This window comes from Fusarium proliferatum (genome assembly GCF_900067095.1).
Source record: "Fusarium proliferatum ET1 genome assembly, contig: FPRO_scaffold001, whole genome shotgun sequence".
Classification (NCBI taxonomy): Eukaryota; Fungi; Ascomycota; class Sordariomycetes; order Hypocreales; family Nectriaceae; genus Fusarium; species Fusarium proliferatum.
Genome location: NW_022194790.1, coordinates 5,392,524 through 5,411,458, shown reverse-complemented (window position 1 = coordinate 5,411,458; position 18,935 = coordinate 5,392,524). Strand labels below are relative to the sequence as shown.

Genomic DNA, 18,935 nt, shown 5'->3' with positions numbered 1-18,935 from the left:
GGTGGTTGAGTTAACAGCTTGACTGTCTCAGGACCCGCAGCCTGATGCTGCGTACCTCATTCCACCTCATCTCTATATCTTCAAGGGCGTCCGTCCTCGAAAGATGAAAAAACATTCCCGATCAGACTCACTCACCAGACAACTGAACAACTTCACTCAACTCTTGATTGTTCTTCACAGCCTCTTGAGACCAGCCTTGAACACTCTCACCCTTCATTCAAGGTCAACTCAAGACATATTCACATACATCTCATCCCTTCCCCATCCATTCTCTCTTTAAAACTCCTTGCTCTCATATATTCAAGATGCAGTTCGAGTCGGATTACCGGTTCGACATGGACGACTCCTTCAGCCTCTGCAGTCAGCCCATGTCCTGCCCTTCCACCACCACAAGCTTCTCCTCCGCCTCATCAGCCTACGACCCATTCACTCCTACATCTCGACGATCAACACCTCATGAATTCGGAAACATGGACTTTGATGGCCCTTACAACTCTGTCTCCCACCGGGGGGCGGAGCTGACCCCTCCCTCATCAGCAATGGGCAAGTTCATGTTTGGCCCTGTCAAGCCTGAGCCTGAGCACATCTCATTCTCGGACTCTCTCCCCAACACCCCCATGAAGCGAGAGCAACTCGGCTTCGAGTACGAGCACATGATGGACATGAACATGGCACATCACGGATCAATGGGCTCATTAACACCATCAAACTCCTTTGGCATGTATTCATACTCTCCTGATGCCTCAATGGGCCCCGCCTCTTTCATGATGACACCAACCCAAAGCATTCTGGCTCTGAGGCTGCCGAGACCGGCTCATCATGGTCTTGTGCCAACGATAGCCCCATCTCGTTCTTCCCCAACAGACAGCTCTCAAGTGACTTTGACACTTTTGATATGGACCGCCACTCTCAGTCACCTCTTGGTTACCATCTTCATGACCCCAACTCTCCCAACCGCATGCGTGCTCAAAGGAAGTTGATGGTGCACGAGATCCAACAGAAGAGTGCTGAACTTCAGCGAGCTCAGATTCGATCATCGAGGAAGCGATCGATCAAGCCTGATTCTGCCCAAGTTGATGTTGTCCGAAGAGCCATGTGCAAGTGTGACTACCCTGGTTGCCACAAAGCCTTCCGACGAAACGAGCATCTCAAGCGTCACAAGCAAACGTGAGTATTTACTGAGAATCATAAAAAATGAACATTTTCACTGACAATATGCAGTTTCCACGGTGAAGGACCTAACCGTTTCTCATGCGAGTTCTGTGGAAAGGACCAGTTCAACCGCCAAGATAACCTCAACAACCACCGCAAGCTACACGCACGACCCAACAGCCGCAACCGCGGAGTTGAGTTCATCCCTGCTGCAGTCCCTGTTATTGAGCAAGAGGAGCGAAGCAGGAAGCGAAGAGCGCCCTCAAAGTCCAAGATTGCTGACAAGCGGGGCTCAGAATACTAAGCTGAGCCTCCACAGTCATTGACTGCTTGGCATTACCTACTTTTGCTTTTACCTTTACTTTTACTGATGGATATATCTTGGCCCGGGTACCTTACCTGAGAACTCCGTCAGTCGCCACTGGTGGAATAATGAGACCAGGGAAGAGTCGAGTCCCAAAAGGGCGCCACTTGTATGAGACACGCAGAACAAGACCAAGACCCGCGCACTCGCTCAACTTGATTGGGGAGATACACACACACTCATACACACACACACATTCAGACACACATACCTAAAAAAAACTAAAAAAAACACCACTTACATATTCTGTCTGTCTCGTCCACACACATTCGCATCTACACACTATCATATACGGAAAAGGCGGAGCTGGAAAAGAAAGGAATTGCAGCAATTCTGCGGCCAGACCGTCATCTGGTCTACGCCGCTACACTAGAGACTCAAGCAAGTGAGCTCTTTTGGAAAGGAAACGAAATTACAGGAAACACGAGGGTGTAATGGTCTGTATGATTACTATGTCTGAAGAAAAGACGCGGAAAAGGATTACCTGACTTGACCTGACTTGGCTTTACTATTACTTGGGTGGCATTTGCATGATGGAGTTGTTATCACACAACCAGGTCCACTTCAAAGGTGCAAGGGCGTTTCTACTCTTTGGGGGGAGGCTTTCTGCTTTACTTTGTTCTTTTACTTTTACTCGGTGTTGAGGAATTTTGTCGAATTCGCTCTTACTTTACTTTTTGGTTAGCTATTCTTTTCTCTTCTATTACCCCCCACATTCTAGACAAAGAATAGCTGGGACAATATGGTGGCGGACGTAGGATTGGAGCAGCAAATAATGAAACAAGAAATTCTGTCAAATGAACACCTTCGTCATGACTCTCTCCATAATGATCTCCATGCAAGTGACATATCGATTAGCAATTCCTTTTTTTGAGCTGGCGCTGGGAACACGGCTGGCCTGGACATAGTGGTACCTGTTCGTGGAGAGACAAGACAGAGAAAGCTGGAGATTGCATTACATAGTGCAGGGCAAGGATGGGAGGCATTCACGTGTTGATTGATTGGCTTGGGGATATGTAGTTTGTGGTCAGAAGCAGGCTTTCAGATGGCCTATACCCAGAAAAGCAGGAAACCAAAAGATATCAGATATGACAAAGACAGCATCCGACAGAGAAAACTTCAGCTTCAGCAGGCTTTGGAGTTTCCGGGACTTCTTGGCCCGAGCGCAGAGCGAGAGCGGAATTGGAGCATTTCACGGACTGGCAGGCGGACAGTTGAGCGAAAGAGACTGTGGATGAGTTGGGGTGGATGGTTTGGCTTCCGATAGACAGCTCCATAATGTCTCAGATCTCAGGGTAGGACAGCCTACTGATCCGCGAGTCACCCTGGCACCCTAGTCCCAGCAGAGCCAAGGTACATGCACAGGCTCATTGCTTCTGCTAGATTAGGATGAGATGGGTGAGATAAGATGGCAAGATACGGCGTAGCAGCACCCACTGCTCTGGGTCTGGCAGATTTGATGTGCTGTACATACATGAAAGAGACAGAAAGACGGGTCGACAAGGCATTGGTGTGGTGTGTTGCTCTGGGGGTCTCGGCGGACACTCCGATGGACGTCGGATGTGATATATGATAATTCGGAGCTAACAAGAGGCTCAAACGGTAGTGGCTGAGACGGGAGAAGGATGATGTGATTGGAGCTTTTAGGTCCGGCCAGAGACTTTTTGAGAGCCTGGATCTAATAATATTAAGATTCAGATTGCGGGTGGCACAAAGACACATGTCAAACGGTTTCTGATTTGCAATAGTAGCAGAGGGAATGTCAACCGTCTTTGCCTCCCGACTCGAGGAATGCTAACATCAACGACATGTAATAGGCAAAGGCCATTGGACACGATCCGCAGCGGAGTAGATTGCTATTTAACGTTAGTTCGACAAAAGCTGCGGATAGAGGTATTTCCTCATTTGGAAAAGAGCTCTCTTGGACTCGACCGGGGCCCATTGTAGACTACGCGGGCCGTGGTGGAGAGGAAGACTCTACTGGAGGAGATAATGCCAACACGTACAGGCAGACCATCGGAAGAGAACAACACCCTCAAGGAGAAAATATTAGAGTTTCCGAGTGTCAAAGGGGTTGTTTAGCATCAGAAAGGTTGCATAAATAGTTCCAATACATAAAATTAGTGACAGAGGAAAAGTCCTCTTCAGGGAGAGGTATGCAGCCAGTTGCATCCATCGCGGCTTGGGTCAGGCAGTTTACGGCCATGTCTTGAGTGAGAATCGCCTTACAAGTACAACTAGTTTGGGACGAGATGGGTAGGGAAGAGAAAGAATTGGGGAATTATGATGACATGCACACATTCACATTTCGCACAGAGACAGGGGACCATGATATGATCTGATATCAATGTCGATCATTGTATGAGGCTGAACATGATCGAGTCCGTGCCGACAAGGGGAAGGGGATCTCCAATACAGTATGTATTGTATTGACTGAGGCGTTTAGGGGTCACTTGTATGGGGTGTCAGGGTGTCTCCAATATCTCGAGAGTCTAGTGGTGTCTCTTGGGTCGTGGTTCATATGATGATTCACTATATACGATATCAGTGGATAACAGCCCGTGGCTGAATTAAAGGCTGACACAAAACCCTTGGACCCTTTTTTTCTCTTGCCGTATGTGTTTTGCAGCTCGGATACGGACCTCGGGGGGAAATATTAAACGACCCCAAATGCACCAAAATTCGCTGGTGTTCCACCCATAGAGGGGTCGTTTTTTATTTCCTCCCCTAGACGGATTCCCACAGACTCTGTACTGTTGCACAGACCCATTTCCTTGGGATTTGAGGCGTCGAGGAGACGTTTGTGCCTGGAATGAGCTGAGATGAGACGCCGATGTGCAACGTGAGATGGGAGGGGACGAGAAGCTACTGGAACATGACACGATAGATTCGATTCAGGGAGGCTCAGGAACAGGAAACAGGGACAAAACGCCCGCGATCTCCGCAGACTCTAAAAAGATATGGACCTTATTCTTTTGTTATCTAGCAGACTATGGACAGCACTCAACTCCATTACTACGCCATAGTTAGCTCAATACAAAAAAAAAAATGACAAGTTACATGAGCTAATGTCACCATTCATCTCCTAGACCCCGTGATGCCCTTGGACCAAGAGACAGAGAGAGAGACAATTACGTCTATCATAGAGCACGTAGACGGGAATAAAGGATATGTAACAAACGCCGGTTTGACGACAAGGCCGGCGCGGAGACTAGGGTCGAGGCTATTGAGTTACGGGAATGGCTTCTTTGATGAGATTGGCGGGGTTCCACAGAGGTTCCCCAACACAGTAATTCATCTACAGTGCAGTTCTTAGTCGCAAGTAGAGCCCAAGAACCCCTGAAAGTCTCTTTCTGTTCCCTGGGTCGGCACTTGTCAGAACGAAACAGAGTTTGAACGGACCGGTGGAGGCTATTTCGTGTTTGGCTGTTTACCTGTTGCGATTGGGTGTGACGGAAGATGCTTTGGGAACCTACAACAGCCTATGAATGATCGTTGCATGGTTCGTTCCCGCAGCCGGTTTACTTATCTAAACGAGGTTGCAGCCAAAATGGAGAATGCAATGTAGATCAGATAATCAAACACAGGCCTTGTCAAGCTGAATTGCGATTTCGGGTGTAATATGTGAAGGCCGCGATCGACGCCGGGTTCTGTGCCCAGAAATCAGTAATAGTTGGACATGGGTTGCATGAATTAGTTAGGCAATGGATGAGTAAATGGTTGAGTTGATAGTTCTCTTTGCTTCTGAGACTGTTGTCGTAGGAATGCAAAAAGAGGCGGTTGTGCAGAACAGCATGATTTGATGAACCACGGCGGTGGCAATGACGCAAGAGATTAGAAGGCTACTGTACGTAAATACAAAAAGAGAAGCGAAAAAAAGAAACAAACCAACATGATCTTGGTATGGGGGACGTGCTATTCCGTGCATTAGATTGCATATGTCGATTACCTTGGCCTACAGTGCAGTAAGTACCTAGGCTGGGTAATTCGACGCCTCCATACAGTAACAGGCGGAGCCCCTCCGTCGGGTGAACGTATCACATGTATTTGCGCGCCTGTATTTTGAGAGATGTGATAGATCGCGGGGAAAGAATGCGTCGAATTGGTTGGCAAGTCTGCTAGGCAAGACAGGGACAGGGACAGGGATAGGACCTGCATGGCATTTTGTGGGGATATAATCAGGTAGAGTGCCTGCCGTCGGATACTGCACTGCACTGCAATGCGAGAGGCAATAATCTGTTGAGCTGTGAGAAGTTACAGTGACAGCTCTGTTTTCCGAGGAATCACCTGTTAATCAATCTCGCAGGGTTACATCAACTGCAGTCTTGACAGCTGTTCAAGGATACAGACCCTCTCCTCTGTAAGTCCAGTTGAATCTTAATTCAGCTGTGAAGGTCACTGATGACGAATAGAAAGTCCTATGGACAGTTTAAGAGAAGCTATTGATACAGTGCACACCTCACCTTTACGTACCTGATCGACCCCCTGTAACTTAGCTCCGATCTTGGCATAAGCCGTTAAAACAGGCTGCCTCCACAGAGGCTCACAAAGAGGCCTGTGCGCTTGGCACTCGCTGCTGTGCCACAGCCAATGACAAATCCGCGGAGTATCGCCGTCTGAGTAATGTCATATCACCAATCTCCACTGCCAGCCCTGCCAGCAGCAACATGCACATGCAGTGCTAGTAACCAGCTGAGGAACGGAGCGTCAGCACTTTTTACTCCCGTCTCTCTCTCTCTATCTCTTTTTACTGTATGGCCATGATCGTCAGAGTTGAGGCCCGGATTATCTCGACCGACGCAAACCCCGGGGATCCCGGAGCCTGGTTGTCTCGATGCTGAACCTGGCTGACTTAGCAATCTCGCAATGGCTTCGCTTCCATCTTACCAAGATGCCATCTCTCCCGACTGGCTGCCCCTAGTGGCTCCCTACATCTCTCCCAAGGACTATCCGGCCTTGTGCGGTGTAAATCACCGGTACTGGGACGTTTTTGCCCCGCGCATATGGAGTCGTATCCCACGCTCAGACATTGTTACCGGTCTTGATGATGCAGAACATGGTGAGCCGCGAACTGAACAATGCCCTAGTCTCTTGTCCTCATAGCAGGAACTGATTAGTTTCATCAGATTTGGATTGGTTGATGAACTCTGTTTTCAACGGCGTCAGTCGGCTGAGATCCGAGACGTTGAGCCTTGTTCGAGTCTTTGATGCTCGCTCCATCAGGGGCACATATTCTCTCAGCATGGGTGTCAACCTCAATACGAGCTTGAAGAATGCAGTCAAGTTCTTACCAAACCTAATCTGTATTCTCATCGATGGCCATGAAGATCTTGACCCTTCTGAATCCTTCGCAGAGGTTGGCCATCGGATTCAACTCCTCACCATGGCCGGTTGCCCCGTGTCACTATCAAACAAGTTCATCAACACCCTTCGCGGAATTGTCTATCTAGATCTATCGTACACTTCGGGGTCACTCCGTCCCTTATTCCAAGACGATGTGCTCCCTGAACTACGTCTCCTGAAAATCCAAGGCAAGGAGGTCGACGACACCACCGTCGAGAATCTAACCGCTCGATTCGGAACTCGTCTATGGAGCTTGGACTTGAGTAACAACAAGCTAACAGACCAGGCGCTCGATAGTATCGGGGCTCATTGTTTTCGACCAGCCGATCCTCCCCCGGACGCCAACTTTGATGTCGAGGGTAAGCTGGAATTCGGATGCACAATCCCTGACTTTGGGACTTGGATTCGCATTGTTGAGTCTGAATGGAGTGCCTCTTTCAGTCACCCAAACAGGCATTTTGTCGACGCGCCGTTGTATGATCTTCACGATACATTGCCCCAAGAATGTGCGTCTAAACGACTGGACGGGAAGTTCCCCGTCAAATCAGATGCGGCGGACGCCGTTTGCCGGGGCCTCCAAGGCGAGGACCCCTATTTCCCGCCAGCGAGCTTTCAAGCGTTACCGGGGCTTACGCATCTCAACGTCTCTGGCAACAGGGTCTCAGCCCTCGGCGTCATGAAGCTGCTTACGCTGTGCCGTGGGCGCCTCGAGCAGTTTAGCTGCGACTCGATGATGCTTGTTCCGCCTCTGAAAGAAACTATGGCCGCAGTGTGGTGGCCTAAGGCGGCTAAACTCTATGGCTTTTATGCTACACATACACTACGACCCGTGCTGTCGTCCAACTTGCAGGTAGTCAAGCTACACCATTCAGTAGTGACCCAAATTCCCACATTGGAACTTGAGGGATTCTCTAGCATGGCTTGTCTGCACATAGCTGAGAATATCCTACTGCCGCGGGCTGAGATGGCCTTCCCCGAGCCATTTGTCCCTGATATGAACCCACGCATCACCTCACTAACCCTTACACATATTCCGCGACGCTCGAGTGGCCCGCTGATCAATAGACTGATTTCCTTCCTAAAACTTCTCTCTGCGCAGGAGCGTGCGCTTTTTGACCTGTCATCTCGGCGGGGTCCCAGCGTCTTGGCCGGCCTCCGTCACTTCCGGCTCGAGTTCGAGCAGGATGCTTACGAGGGTGACGCCTATACTGCAGGAGAAATAGATGCTGAGGAACTGCTAAACTCGGGCGATAAGGGGTTCAGTTTCTTTGATGACGAGGCCAGCGGGCGCCCACGGCCCGTTCGAGAGCTAGCTACCTCTCCCCCTCACAAACGGGATCAGACGGAGTTTTCCGTTTCTCAAAGGGAGCAGGACCTGGAGACTGACTACCTGGATATAGACGTCTGGGTGGATGGAAAGTCCACTAGGGTCCAGGTATGGGTCGGCTCAGCCTCTAACGAGAGTAGCAACCCCATGCTACGAGACTATCGAGAGCTGGCGTTGCATTACAAAGTGCATGATCGTATCGGACCGGCCTCCCCTGCACAAATACGTGCGGGCGTCCCCTGTTCGGCACTCGTCTTTCACACAGCATGGTGTATGGCGATCATGCCCTGTCGGCATAGGTCTGCCGCCATAAGAGAGCCCACAAGGGTCGAGCTTGACACGATGAAAGACGTGCTGTCTGAGCTAAAACAGTTTCGACTCCAAGGCAGGGCAAAATACCTCAAGCTGCAAGGCGAGTCTGCCAGCGGAACCTGCCCGCCTGGTCCACCCCATGGATTCTGGCTTGGGAAGCTTGAGGTTTCGACTCACCAGAGGGCGGCGCTACGGAGCAAAACCGCAGACTATTGGAGATGAGCCGGACGTCTAAACTACTGCCCGAAGAAATTGTGCGAGGAATACTCCGGACACTTCAAACTTTGTTTTATCAAATAGTCTGTCAAAGGATAGGTTTGTGTGTCTGGAACTGATCTTGAAACTTTTGATACTTTCGTTTTGACGTTGGGCTAGAGGAGACCGAACATCGTCAACGGCGCACTTGGCATTGAGTTTCACAATTATCTGATGGGGAAATACGTGGTTAGCATAGGTAGGCCGATGTACACCGAATGAGGAAACTCCGGACATCGCCATTTATTCAGGGATCGCCAGCTCAGGTGGCAAATGTCATGTCTCTCGTCGCTGAAACTGTCGGTTCTTCAGGATGCATAATTCGTATTCTGGATTGACTTGATTATGACGAATTCCTCTTATGTTGCGCTTTGATGCAATGCAATACAGATTTATTCCCTCATAGTCTGGATATTGACAGTCAGCTCGAACCTGACCACATTCCTTACTAAGGAGATGATGGACATTCGCTTGCTAGCCGAGGTATGGATTCCAAGACAGACTAACTAGCAAGCTGACAGGTATAGCGAGTAACATCAAGTCAACGCGTCGTCCAAGATAGGCAGCCTCTTCATAGCAAATGATGCCAAAGAGGGGTTCCTAACTGCATTGCGTCAATGCATACTAGAGCCTGGACCCTCAGCTGGCAGGAAAAAGTTCGCCTACCCATGAACCCTTTTCCCTGCCTTACAGAGAAGAACCCTTGGGCATGTGCAACAGGGGGGGGACGGAGATGTTCTGCGCTGTGGGTAAGAATGTCTTTGACGGGTTGATTATAGAGTTTGGTGGCACACGGCACAGAGAGTTGATCTTGACCAGTCCTTGGAGGGCGTTGCAAAGAGAGGGCCCGAGCTTAGCTAACAGTAGGAATCTGACCGTTGGGTTAGAACCAAACTCTCCCCTTTTGGCTAAAAGCAGCGGGCTACAGGCACAAGGCACGGTAATTGTTAGAGTTTGGCGGCTTTGAAGCTATTCGCAACGGAGCCCCAGGTAGGAGTAGGGGCCCAATACGAGCAGTGCATTCTTGGCGCTAGTGCAGCGACCCGAGCCGTAAACGTTAGCCTCACCAGAACGGTTTCCCGAATGGCTGGAAGAACTTCTCAATTTGGAATGAAGCCGAGTATTAGGGTTTAATTATCTTTCAGTTCAGTCTCTGCTCTATCTATCTTGGGTTTCATTTCTCTCAGGGCCAAAACAAAAGCGTCCCCATTCGTGCGGGCTGTGCATACTGCAGTCTCGCGCTGTGGTGGTCTAGAACGCCGTAGACCTGGAAAGCAGGCCCAGCTAATGTGCGTTACAGGACAGTCTAGCCTCCAATGGGGCATAATTACAATCTTTTAGATAATATTTCTGCAGCAGGAAGAATAAGGGGAATTCTGCAGTGTAACATCGCCTCGTTTTGCTGCCAGGGCCTGTTCCACGCAGCCGGAACGCAGGGCGACGGGCGTCGCATTGCGCGTCGGCGTCGCCGCGGCATCTGCACTTTGAACCTGGTGTCGACGGAGGTGGCTACCTGACGTCCAGGGATCACACGTATCGGGGACCTATGGCAAAGCTCCGCTGCTCCCGAGGGGTTGGGAACGGACACTCCCGTTCCTTGCATGGTCGTCTAGTGAGCCGGACTCTCGGGTCTGTCGGTGCTTCCCTTTCCTTCTTCTGGGCAGAATATGCGGCTGTCATCGAGATCTTCAGCAGCTCTACGGACTATGGTGCTATTAATCCCTGGCAGAGCGTGGCATGACATGGGGGAGTTGTCAAGCTATTGATTTCTTGCATACTGCAGCTTCGGCGAACGCACATGGGAGGAATGCACCATTGGGACGCAGACAGGATCAATATCGCGTGAGATGACAATACCTTGGAAAGTAGGCCGAAATTTCCTCCTTGGCGGATCGGTAAACCTCTGCTGATACTTGGAAGAGGTGGCAAAAAACTCTTCCATCAGCTTACACAAAGGCCTGCAGAGCTGTGAATGACCTGTCATTCATTAAGACACGAACTAGAAAAACACACGGACTGCTAAGGGGCCACCTCATATGCGTTATCACGCCACATGCATCTCAGAAATTCGTCATAATGGTCGTAAAGAAAGAAAAAGAGGTCAGCCTTGGTCCCGTCCGTGTGGGGCCGAGCTGAGGTCCGCCCGGCCCGCGGCTTTTATCGTACAGGAAATCCGAGAGGCGCCTAGGGCGCTCTGGAAATGGCACAAGGCTGAGAGATTCAACGGCGATTGTATAGAATACATGAACTATAGTTATTGGCAGTGGAACTGTATAGGGTAACACCAAGATATAGAAAGTCGATATGGCGTGGAAGTGAGAGCATTCGTGATCTACTGTTGTTGCGACAGAATATCAACATCAGTTTGGCCAATTGCAACCCTCAGGATAATAGTTATTAAGTTGTCTGTATCCGGTATCGTTTGGAGACGTATCGAGCATTGTACCTAGTTTCCTACATATCAAGCAAGACCTCTGATCAGTGGATCTCACAACCAAGCAGCAAGCGATCATCAAAAAGAGATGCCGATCTCAAGACCCCTTGCAATTAACTAAGATATCTAAAACAATAGTTATGATCTCTTGTTATTTGTTCAGAGAATTGGTTGCAGCCACTACATTACCACAGCCGTCGATCTATCCTCAGCATATTATACTGAACCTGTTACTTGCTGGCCGGATAAACACACGCGCGACGCAAGGGTCATACCAAGTCATACCAAGCTGAGTCACCACATGAGTGAGCCATCATGTAAATTCGTCATTATGTTCAAGCACTGCATTTACGGAACAAAAGATCAGAAAAAAACCGTCGGACGCGGTGCCGAGTTCTTTTCCAGTCTTTTTCCGGGCCGGCCTGCGGTCCGCCGGAGTTTTACAGCTTCCGTCAGATCCCCGGAATCCGACATACCACCTTTGTTATTTCCCACAGAATGGAATAGACTTGGTATTCATTAGCTGCGATTCAGTCAGACTCAATAAAGTATAGCAGTAAGGTTAAAAAAAGGCTATGGTTATAGGCTACATCGTTAGAGATACCTGACAGAAAAGGTGCACTCTTGGGTTCAATGGGATACCTAACGCGGATAGCTACCAGGCAAACGGGACATGGCTAAGAGACTCAACGATAACTATATAGAACTAAATTATACTATGAAATAGTATGAATGGCATTGGCCTCTAAATCAATGATATCACGATGTAATAGCTATGTGGACAGAGTTGAATGCCATAAATAACTTGCTCACAAGAACGAAACTTCTAAAGACTTATAAGCTCAATATCAACACCAAATAGGTGTAACATATATATATATATGTAACCGGAAGTTTTGGCTGGTATCGATTGCTCAAACATGATCAATAATTGTAGCCATCTAAACTCATCACACAGTCTTTCTCGTGTGAATTAGAAGTTTCAAGTTGTGATGATTCTTCACAACTGGTCTATCGAGTTTGAAGCCATGGCTATCGGTAACCTCATGGCTTGCCCATACCATTTGATTCTACTCTCTAATTGAGCTTCCATGCAGATATGCTTGAATCGTTAAGGTGAGAAGATTACAAAGGTATTCCCTAGCTAACCTCTTAGATGTGAATGTTGACCAAAACAAAGTCAGTCCTAATTCAGCCCTATTCCCATGGCTCTAGAATCAAGATCTCTTGAGTCCGGTCACTACGGAAGAAACCGCAATTGTTTCGATTAATGAATGCCACATACCCGGCTTGAGGTAGTAGCTATCTCGGCAACAGGCTTTCAGCAAGTTCTCATGTTTCGAGGTGCATGGGCTTCAGCATGCGATATACGCTTCTTGCACCACTTTAACAACAAGGCCCCCTCACATGCCGTAAGATGTCTAATATTATAGAAGATTTCTTGTACAGCAATGAGGCCGTCCAGTAGCACCTATAGTTAAAGGATAGAATACAACTCGTTGCTAAGGATGGGGTCATTACCCCCTCGGGGAGAGGCTTGCTGACTTGAAGAAGGATCTCTTCGCAGGACGGATTGCTGGAGCTACCATCATATAGAGTTGCCAGCTGAATGAGAGTCTCTCGTAGGGTGACATCTCGTAGGTGTCTTAAGTGCCCATCTAGGTCTTCCTCGTGTGCTCAATTCTAAGTCGCGCGAGTCCATCAATGACTGGAATACGGCCCTCTTGGAGTTTAAGACTAACCCACTTGTTTATTGTAAACCGCAATTCAATCGTCTGCTGGAAATACATGGTCTAGAACCTGGTGAGGTTAATACCATGGTTCTTGAATACAAGAGAGTATATTCTATCATCCTTATTAATTATGTAAATCAGACCTGGTATACATAGAAAGGCAAATATACCTGGGCAAAGATGACACGCATACTAGGTCACAAAGAATGAAATATGTACTTCAAGCTCAAATAAAACCTGTGTTCATTTGATTTGGCACTCTCCAATGTTGGTGATCTTGTGGACGCCGAAACCTCCGACACTCGAGGCCACTCGGGCCTTTATGACGCGTCTTCCACCAAACTGATATCTAGATAAAACTGCAACGGATTAAACAATCAGATAGATGCCACATTATCAGACGCGACACGGAAATGTGCAGGAGACAGTTATCGCTGCCAACTTTCCTTGATAACTACCCTAGACTAACACAGCTTCGGCTGTCGACCTCCGCCACATGCTTTGTATATGCTGCAAGATTAATCTACTGATTTGCTCAAACTATATTAATGTGAATTTGGGCATCGAATTTGCATGTTGCTGATCGTGAAGTTCTGGTTGATCATCATTCGCAACTGAGCGATTGTATCACTGAAACCGTTTTGATCAGACTCAACACACGCGCAAACTTACTGAGTGACACATAGCAGATTGGCTATCAAGACTCAGAAGAACATCTTTTGAGGAGAAGCATTTGTACTGGAGCGAAGGACGCGAAAAAAGAAAGTTATCGCGTCTCAAGTCCTCACGTTGATGGATTTAGGATACTGTTCAGCGCCTGGACTAAGGCGCACACTGCACTGCTCCTTATGATTACCAACATGAATGTTCATCCCATATTCATATAATTAAGTTTTGAAATAGAGTAGAAAATGCTAAGATGACGATGATCATGCTGTGCCTCTCTTACAAGCAGACCAAGTCTCTTGTAAACCAACCAGCATCTACCAACTAACCTGGGTCAACACCACGAAGAAGAGTGTTACTCAGCACTAAATCAAGTACCTCTCGGCAAAAGCCCAGGTATGCTAGATAAAATAAAGTATTAAGCTCTTTGAACAGTGGAAATGGTGGTGTTTACGACAGTAAGCGCGTCTGCTGACTGTATTGGAGACTCCGAGCTCTGCTTATCCGACACTCCTTCACGAGTAATATTCGGCCTCAGTGTCAGAAACACCCATAATCGTCAGCAGAAGCCCTAAAGATGGGTTGGAGCTGACGAGAGTTGATAAAGGTCGGATCTCTTGCGTGTGTATGTAGATTCTGCGATGACCTTTTCGCAGGAAAGTAATCCTTGCAATATTCATTATGGGAACTGGCGATGCGGAAACTTGAGTTGAAATGATTTCTGTGAGAGCGCTCGATCACTTGCGAGAGCAGTTTTGTGGTGAGGCTGTGCCCATCAGTGATGACAACAACAACACAAAGGCACCTTCGACAAGCGGTGATGAGGAAGATGTTCAGAAGAAGACAGCGCCGCAACTCTTCCACGAACTGGCAAAGGGCGATAATAGCTTGAATGCTGTCAATACCGAAAATGAACTTCTTCGACTCCCAGCAGAACTCCAGCTCATGATCCTACAGCATCTCACATTCGGCGAGGTCGAGTCTCTACGACGAACATGTCGTCTCCTTCGCTATACAATCAACAAATCTTTCATACGCGAAGTCTTCCCCAGCATCAAATTCGAACTGCTCTCAACATGTTTTCGCTGTCTTCGCTACGACGCGATGAGAGATCATCTCATTCACGCCGATGAGTCTGACGCGAGATATCCTCTGGCCAACGAGTGTCTCGACTGCGTTTCTTCGCGAGGAGGTTTCGTCGTGGGCCGTATATATACCCTCGGAACGTTTGCGACTGTTTGTGTATGTCGATATTGTGGGTTTCCTGTTACGTCGGATGCGGCGTGGAAAGAGTATGAGTTTCATCGTGTGTGCTACAGGCGATATCGGATGATACTGCTGTACTACTTTTTGGTTGGCTGTGCGCAGAGTACGATTACCATTGCAGCAGCGTCGCTGTGTTGGAAGTATTACAAAAAGGAGAAGCTGGTTCTTGGACCTACAGTGGTAAGCGAGTGAATGTAAGAGTAGAGTGTTGTGCTGACGGGCGTAGGTCAACTTTCTCATGGCGTGTTGGGTATTCTGCTTGAGTATGGTAAGGGGCACAGAGATGAGAACTTATCACTGGTCTTTACTCTTAGAAATGAGTATTTTTGGGCTTTGGATTCCGCCCCTTACAGGTGTTGTTAGGACCATGGGGATAAGATCCGAGGGAGTTCGAGCAGCAGACATTGCAACAATCTTTTTCATTGCTTGCAACATGTAAGTCCAAATGCCGACAACAAAAGAATCACACTAACAGAGCAGGCTATTTCGTTTCATCAACGTCCTTGGAAACACCCTCCTTGTCTCCGAATACAAGCTCTGGCGCCGCTACATGCCAAATCAATCAAGGCCAGCTCGAATCCTCAACAAAGTCATTGCATTCCTCATCTTCTGGACGTACCCACCAAGTATTGAGCAAAAGTTCCCGGGAAAATGGTGGTTCTCCAGACAGAATACTCAGGCTGGAGGTGTTTGACACGGCAGATGGTGGATGGTCTGGGGAAACGGGACTTGCAATCTGGGGTAGATCCGGAGACACGGAGGGCGTGGAGGTGACATTCTTCTATTGGTCGCTCAAGTTGCAGTCACTGCTTTTTTTTCTCTTTCTCCATTTTCACATGAGATCAGATCAGATCTAGTAACGTTTTGTTGATCGTCTTGGGACATGGGTCTTGGAAGATGATGGGGAGAGGCTTGGCTATGCGATGCAGGTCACTTCAGCTCAACAACTCAACTATGCGCTCACGGGAGATTGGATTATGTTGCTAGGCACAGTATCATGGCGTTGCTAGGTCTCACTAAACGTGCCTGTTTCACGAAAGGATTCTAGATTTGACATCCTTGACTTTCAGGAGATTATGCCGACGAGGCAACTCGGTAAAACTTGCTCATTTTTAAGAAACTCCTGCTATGACTACTTGAGCATCTCTTCCTAGTTGGCATGTTTCTTGGTCGTCGTCTCGGTATGGTTGCTCGCAACTCGGGGATCACGGAAGCCTTGGCTCTGATCACCGCGCTCAGCGACATTGCCTCCTCCCTGTCCAAAAGCGCCCTGGAGGGATTGTGAAGCTGACTGGTCATTGGTATTCTTGCTGCTGCTGCTACCACCCTTGTTATTGCTGTCGTCGCCGCCACCTGATTTGTCCACTCTAGGCTGGTGTTGGTCGTGCTTCGTCGCGTCTCTCTTGGTTGGTGTGCCATCGTAGTTGCTAGCCACTCTCGTATCCTTGGTCTCCTTTCCAGACCCGTCACCAGCTTTCGATCCTCCAGTGCCAAACAAGCCCTGCAACATTCCACTGCCATGGGAAGTGCTCGATGTACCGGGCTGGTCTTTGGCAGACATCTCAACTGAAGTTCGAACGTTGGAGCCGCCAGCGCCAACTCCGCCGCCTACTCCACCGCTGGGAAGCTTCTCGGGAGGTGCTGTGGTGCCCTCTTTGCGGTTCGAGTTGACGTGGCTAAGCTCGTGGCCGCCTGTGACGGCATTTCCTCCAATGCCGGCGCCGCTGAGTCCTTCGGCCTTTTTGGCCTCCGCGCGACCCCTGCGGTCTTGCTCAGGTGTGGTCCCGGGCTTGGATCTGCCTAGATAGTAGACACCTGCACCGAGAGCTGCTACGCCTGAAATGATGGGAACTGCAGCGGAACCTTGTTGGCCAGCACCGAAAACTGCCTTCATCTTGATGGGGTTTTTGAGACGTGAGTGATGTTAGAGTGTTTAGAATTGATGCGTTTTAGAGCAATAGTTAGAGGTCAGATGAGATCAATTGGACAATGTTTGGTGAAGAGAATGGATTTCTCCCTTCTGTTTGTTTTCTACTGTCTCTGTCTGTGACGTCGTTGACACAGCCATGACGGATGGGCTACTCATGATGACAGCATAGACGTGTAAGTCAATACCATAAACAGCAAAACGTCAGGGACCAGAGCAAGCCATGATGGATCATTTATCGATAATGATGAGCCCTTTTATTAGGAGACAAAGCCATTGAGTCTTGTAATCACGATGAGGTTATAAAACGGCGATTGAATGTGTAAATCATCATGATCGAGTCGAGTTGATAACATGGAACTTGTGGGCCAAATGCCATCAATGACGGCGTGAGTTGGTTGTTATTCACCGACCAATGAGATGACGCGTCTCGGTCTTTTGTTCTTCCGACAACCCCGGAAATACAGCACTGCAAGTACCGTATTTTTAGCGACCTCACTAAAAAGCGGAACCGCGATTTAGCGTAAGACTAAACCACGGAGCCGCAGTCAACCATTGTTTCCCCTCATCTCAGGGCGTTGCAGGGGGGTCAAAGGGATCAGAATCTGGGGCAATGGGGAAAAGGGAGTTGTTCAAACTCAGACTCCGGACGTTCTTGGGCTTGGACGTGACGATCAATGGACTTTTGTGTTGAGAGTGGAATCAGGTGACAGTCAAAGCTGAATTGTGCTTTGACTGTTGAGATGCTCTTCGATCCATTGTTGGCAGAGACACAGCATATCAAGTGCTGAATTGGAGAAGAGGGTTACATTTCTCGAGTCAGTCAACGACCGTTACAACGTGTAACTAACTGTTATGCTGCCATACAGAGGTTAAACGCCTTCTCGACAGCCGGTCTTGTCTCCTCTGTCAGCCCAACTAGACTGGCACGCATCATAATCGACCCATCAACAAAAGCTTTCTGATGCCAGACACTGACTTATACGTACCCTGCCACGTTGCCCCTACACCACTACAGTAACCTTATAGGCCTCCTCCGTAAATCTCATGTACATCCATTCTATAGTGATATCCACTCATCTGGCAGCGGATCCGAAGTTCTGCTTCTTAGACCACCAACACGAACCCAACTCTAAGATGCACGGAGGTAGTACCAGTCCGGGGCCCCGGTGATCTCTGATACGTATCCATAATAATATACACGTTTGTTGGTCATTTCGATCCTTTCCCCAGACTGCAGTTTTGTAAGTGATCTGTTCTCGCTGTTGTGCTGTTGTGCTGTTCTCCCATATCTTGTCTAAGTCACCATGTCTTTCCCTCACAGCAACTCGGCTGGCCGGGGAATAACCCAAAGTCAATCTTGCCTCTCGATCTAGACTATCCTCAACTAGCAATTGACACGCGTAGAACATTTACTCTCCCCCAAAACGAATCCCCCCCGCACAAAAATGCATCAACGGTGAGGCTGCTCCCTCCCTAGTCCCTGTCTCCCTCAGCCGGGCGAAGGGATCGTGTGGAGATGGTGGCATCTGGGGTTAGTAGAGAACTTGAACTCCAACTCAAGGTCTTAGCGTTGCCAATCTAAATTCCTCCCCCGCAACGCAAATGCGCAACGCCAAGCTGGGGTAGGATGCTACACTCTTTAGGCTGCGAGAGGTTAGACTGAGGAAGGACTCGTCGAATCGGAGAGTTAGGCCTCCTTCTCCAATCCTGCTGTGGCTTTGATGAATCGAAGACATGCCTTGACTCGGATGACACGGCGCCAATGCCAACCAGGCCCAGGACTTGTGCTTCTAGATGGACAGGCGGGCTGATCTTCTTGACGCTCAGATGCCGTTGTTGTTCCTCTTCTCCTAGTGGTGGAGATCTGCGACTGGGTGGACAGTCCATACAGGACCTGGGGAAACAAAAGCAAAAGCAACATGAACCAAAGATGTAACATGGGGCCGGATCAAAGGGTGGCGCCCCTGTTCCGTGCCAATCTGGGGGACCAGGCTTGGCTTTTGAGCTTATGTCCCCGTATTGGCTCGCAATTTATATATATTAGGGGAGCTATGGCCTGATATAAGTCCGTCCCTGTCCCTGCATCTGCATTAACTTTGTTGTCTCTCCTCTTCACTACCTCAGAATCTGATTTCGATTCTATATACCATTGC

At 48.7% G+C, this 18,935-nt stretch overlaps 4 protein-coding genes across 4 annotated transcripts; 3 read left to right on the top strand and 1 right to left on the bottom strand.

Annotated features, from left to right (window-relative positions):
* Window positions 1-305: 305 nt before the first annotated feature.
* FPRO_00331 (uncharacterized protein) lies at window positions 306-1,456 on the top strand (the record flags this gene model as incomplete). Its single annotated transcript, XM_031225510.1, has 3 exons — window positions 306-721; window positions 841-1,167; window positions 1,222-1,456. 3 exons carry the CDS (start codon window positions 306-308, stop codon window positions 1,454-1,456), a joined length of 978 nt encoding a protein of 325 aa, XP_031076139.1.
* Window positions 1,457-6,382: 4,926 nt separating this feature from the next.
* On the top strand, window positions 6,383-8,720 carry FPRO_00332 (uncharacterized protein; the record flags this gene model as incomplete). Its single annotated transcript, XM_031225509.1, has 2 exons — window positions 6,383-6,575; window positions 6,643-8,720. The coding sequence occupies 2 exons, from the start codon at window positions 6,383-6,385 to the stop codon at window positions 8,718-8,720; spliced, it is 2,271 nt and encodes a 756-aa protein (XP_031076138.1).
* A 5,580-nt stretch (window positions 8,721-14,300) lies between these two features.
* On the top strand, window positions 14,301-15,546 carry FPRO_00333 (uncharacterized protein; the record flags this gene model as incomplete). Its single annotated transcript, XM_031225508.1, has 3 exons — window positions 14,301-15,032; window positions 15,079-15,287; window positions 15,333-15,546. 3 exons carry the CDS (start codon window positions 14,301-14,303, stop codon window positions 15,544-15,546), a joined length of 1,155 nt encoding a protein of 384 aa, XP_031076137.1.
* A 456-nt stretch (window positions 15,547-16,002) lies between these two features.
* Window positions 16,003-16,746, bottom strand: FPRO_00334 (uncharacterized protein; the record flags this gene model as incomplete). Its single annotated transcript, XM_031225507.1, has 1 exon — window positions 16,003-16,746. The coding sequence occupies one exon, from the start codon at window positions 16,744-16,746 to the stop codon at window positions 16,003-16,005; it is 744 nt and encodes a 247-aa protein (XP_031076136.1).
* Between the last annotated feature and the right edge of the window lie 2,189 nt (window positions 16,747-18,935).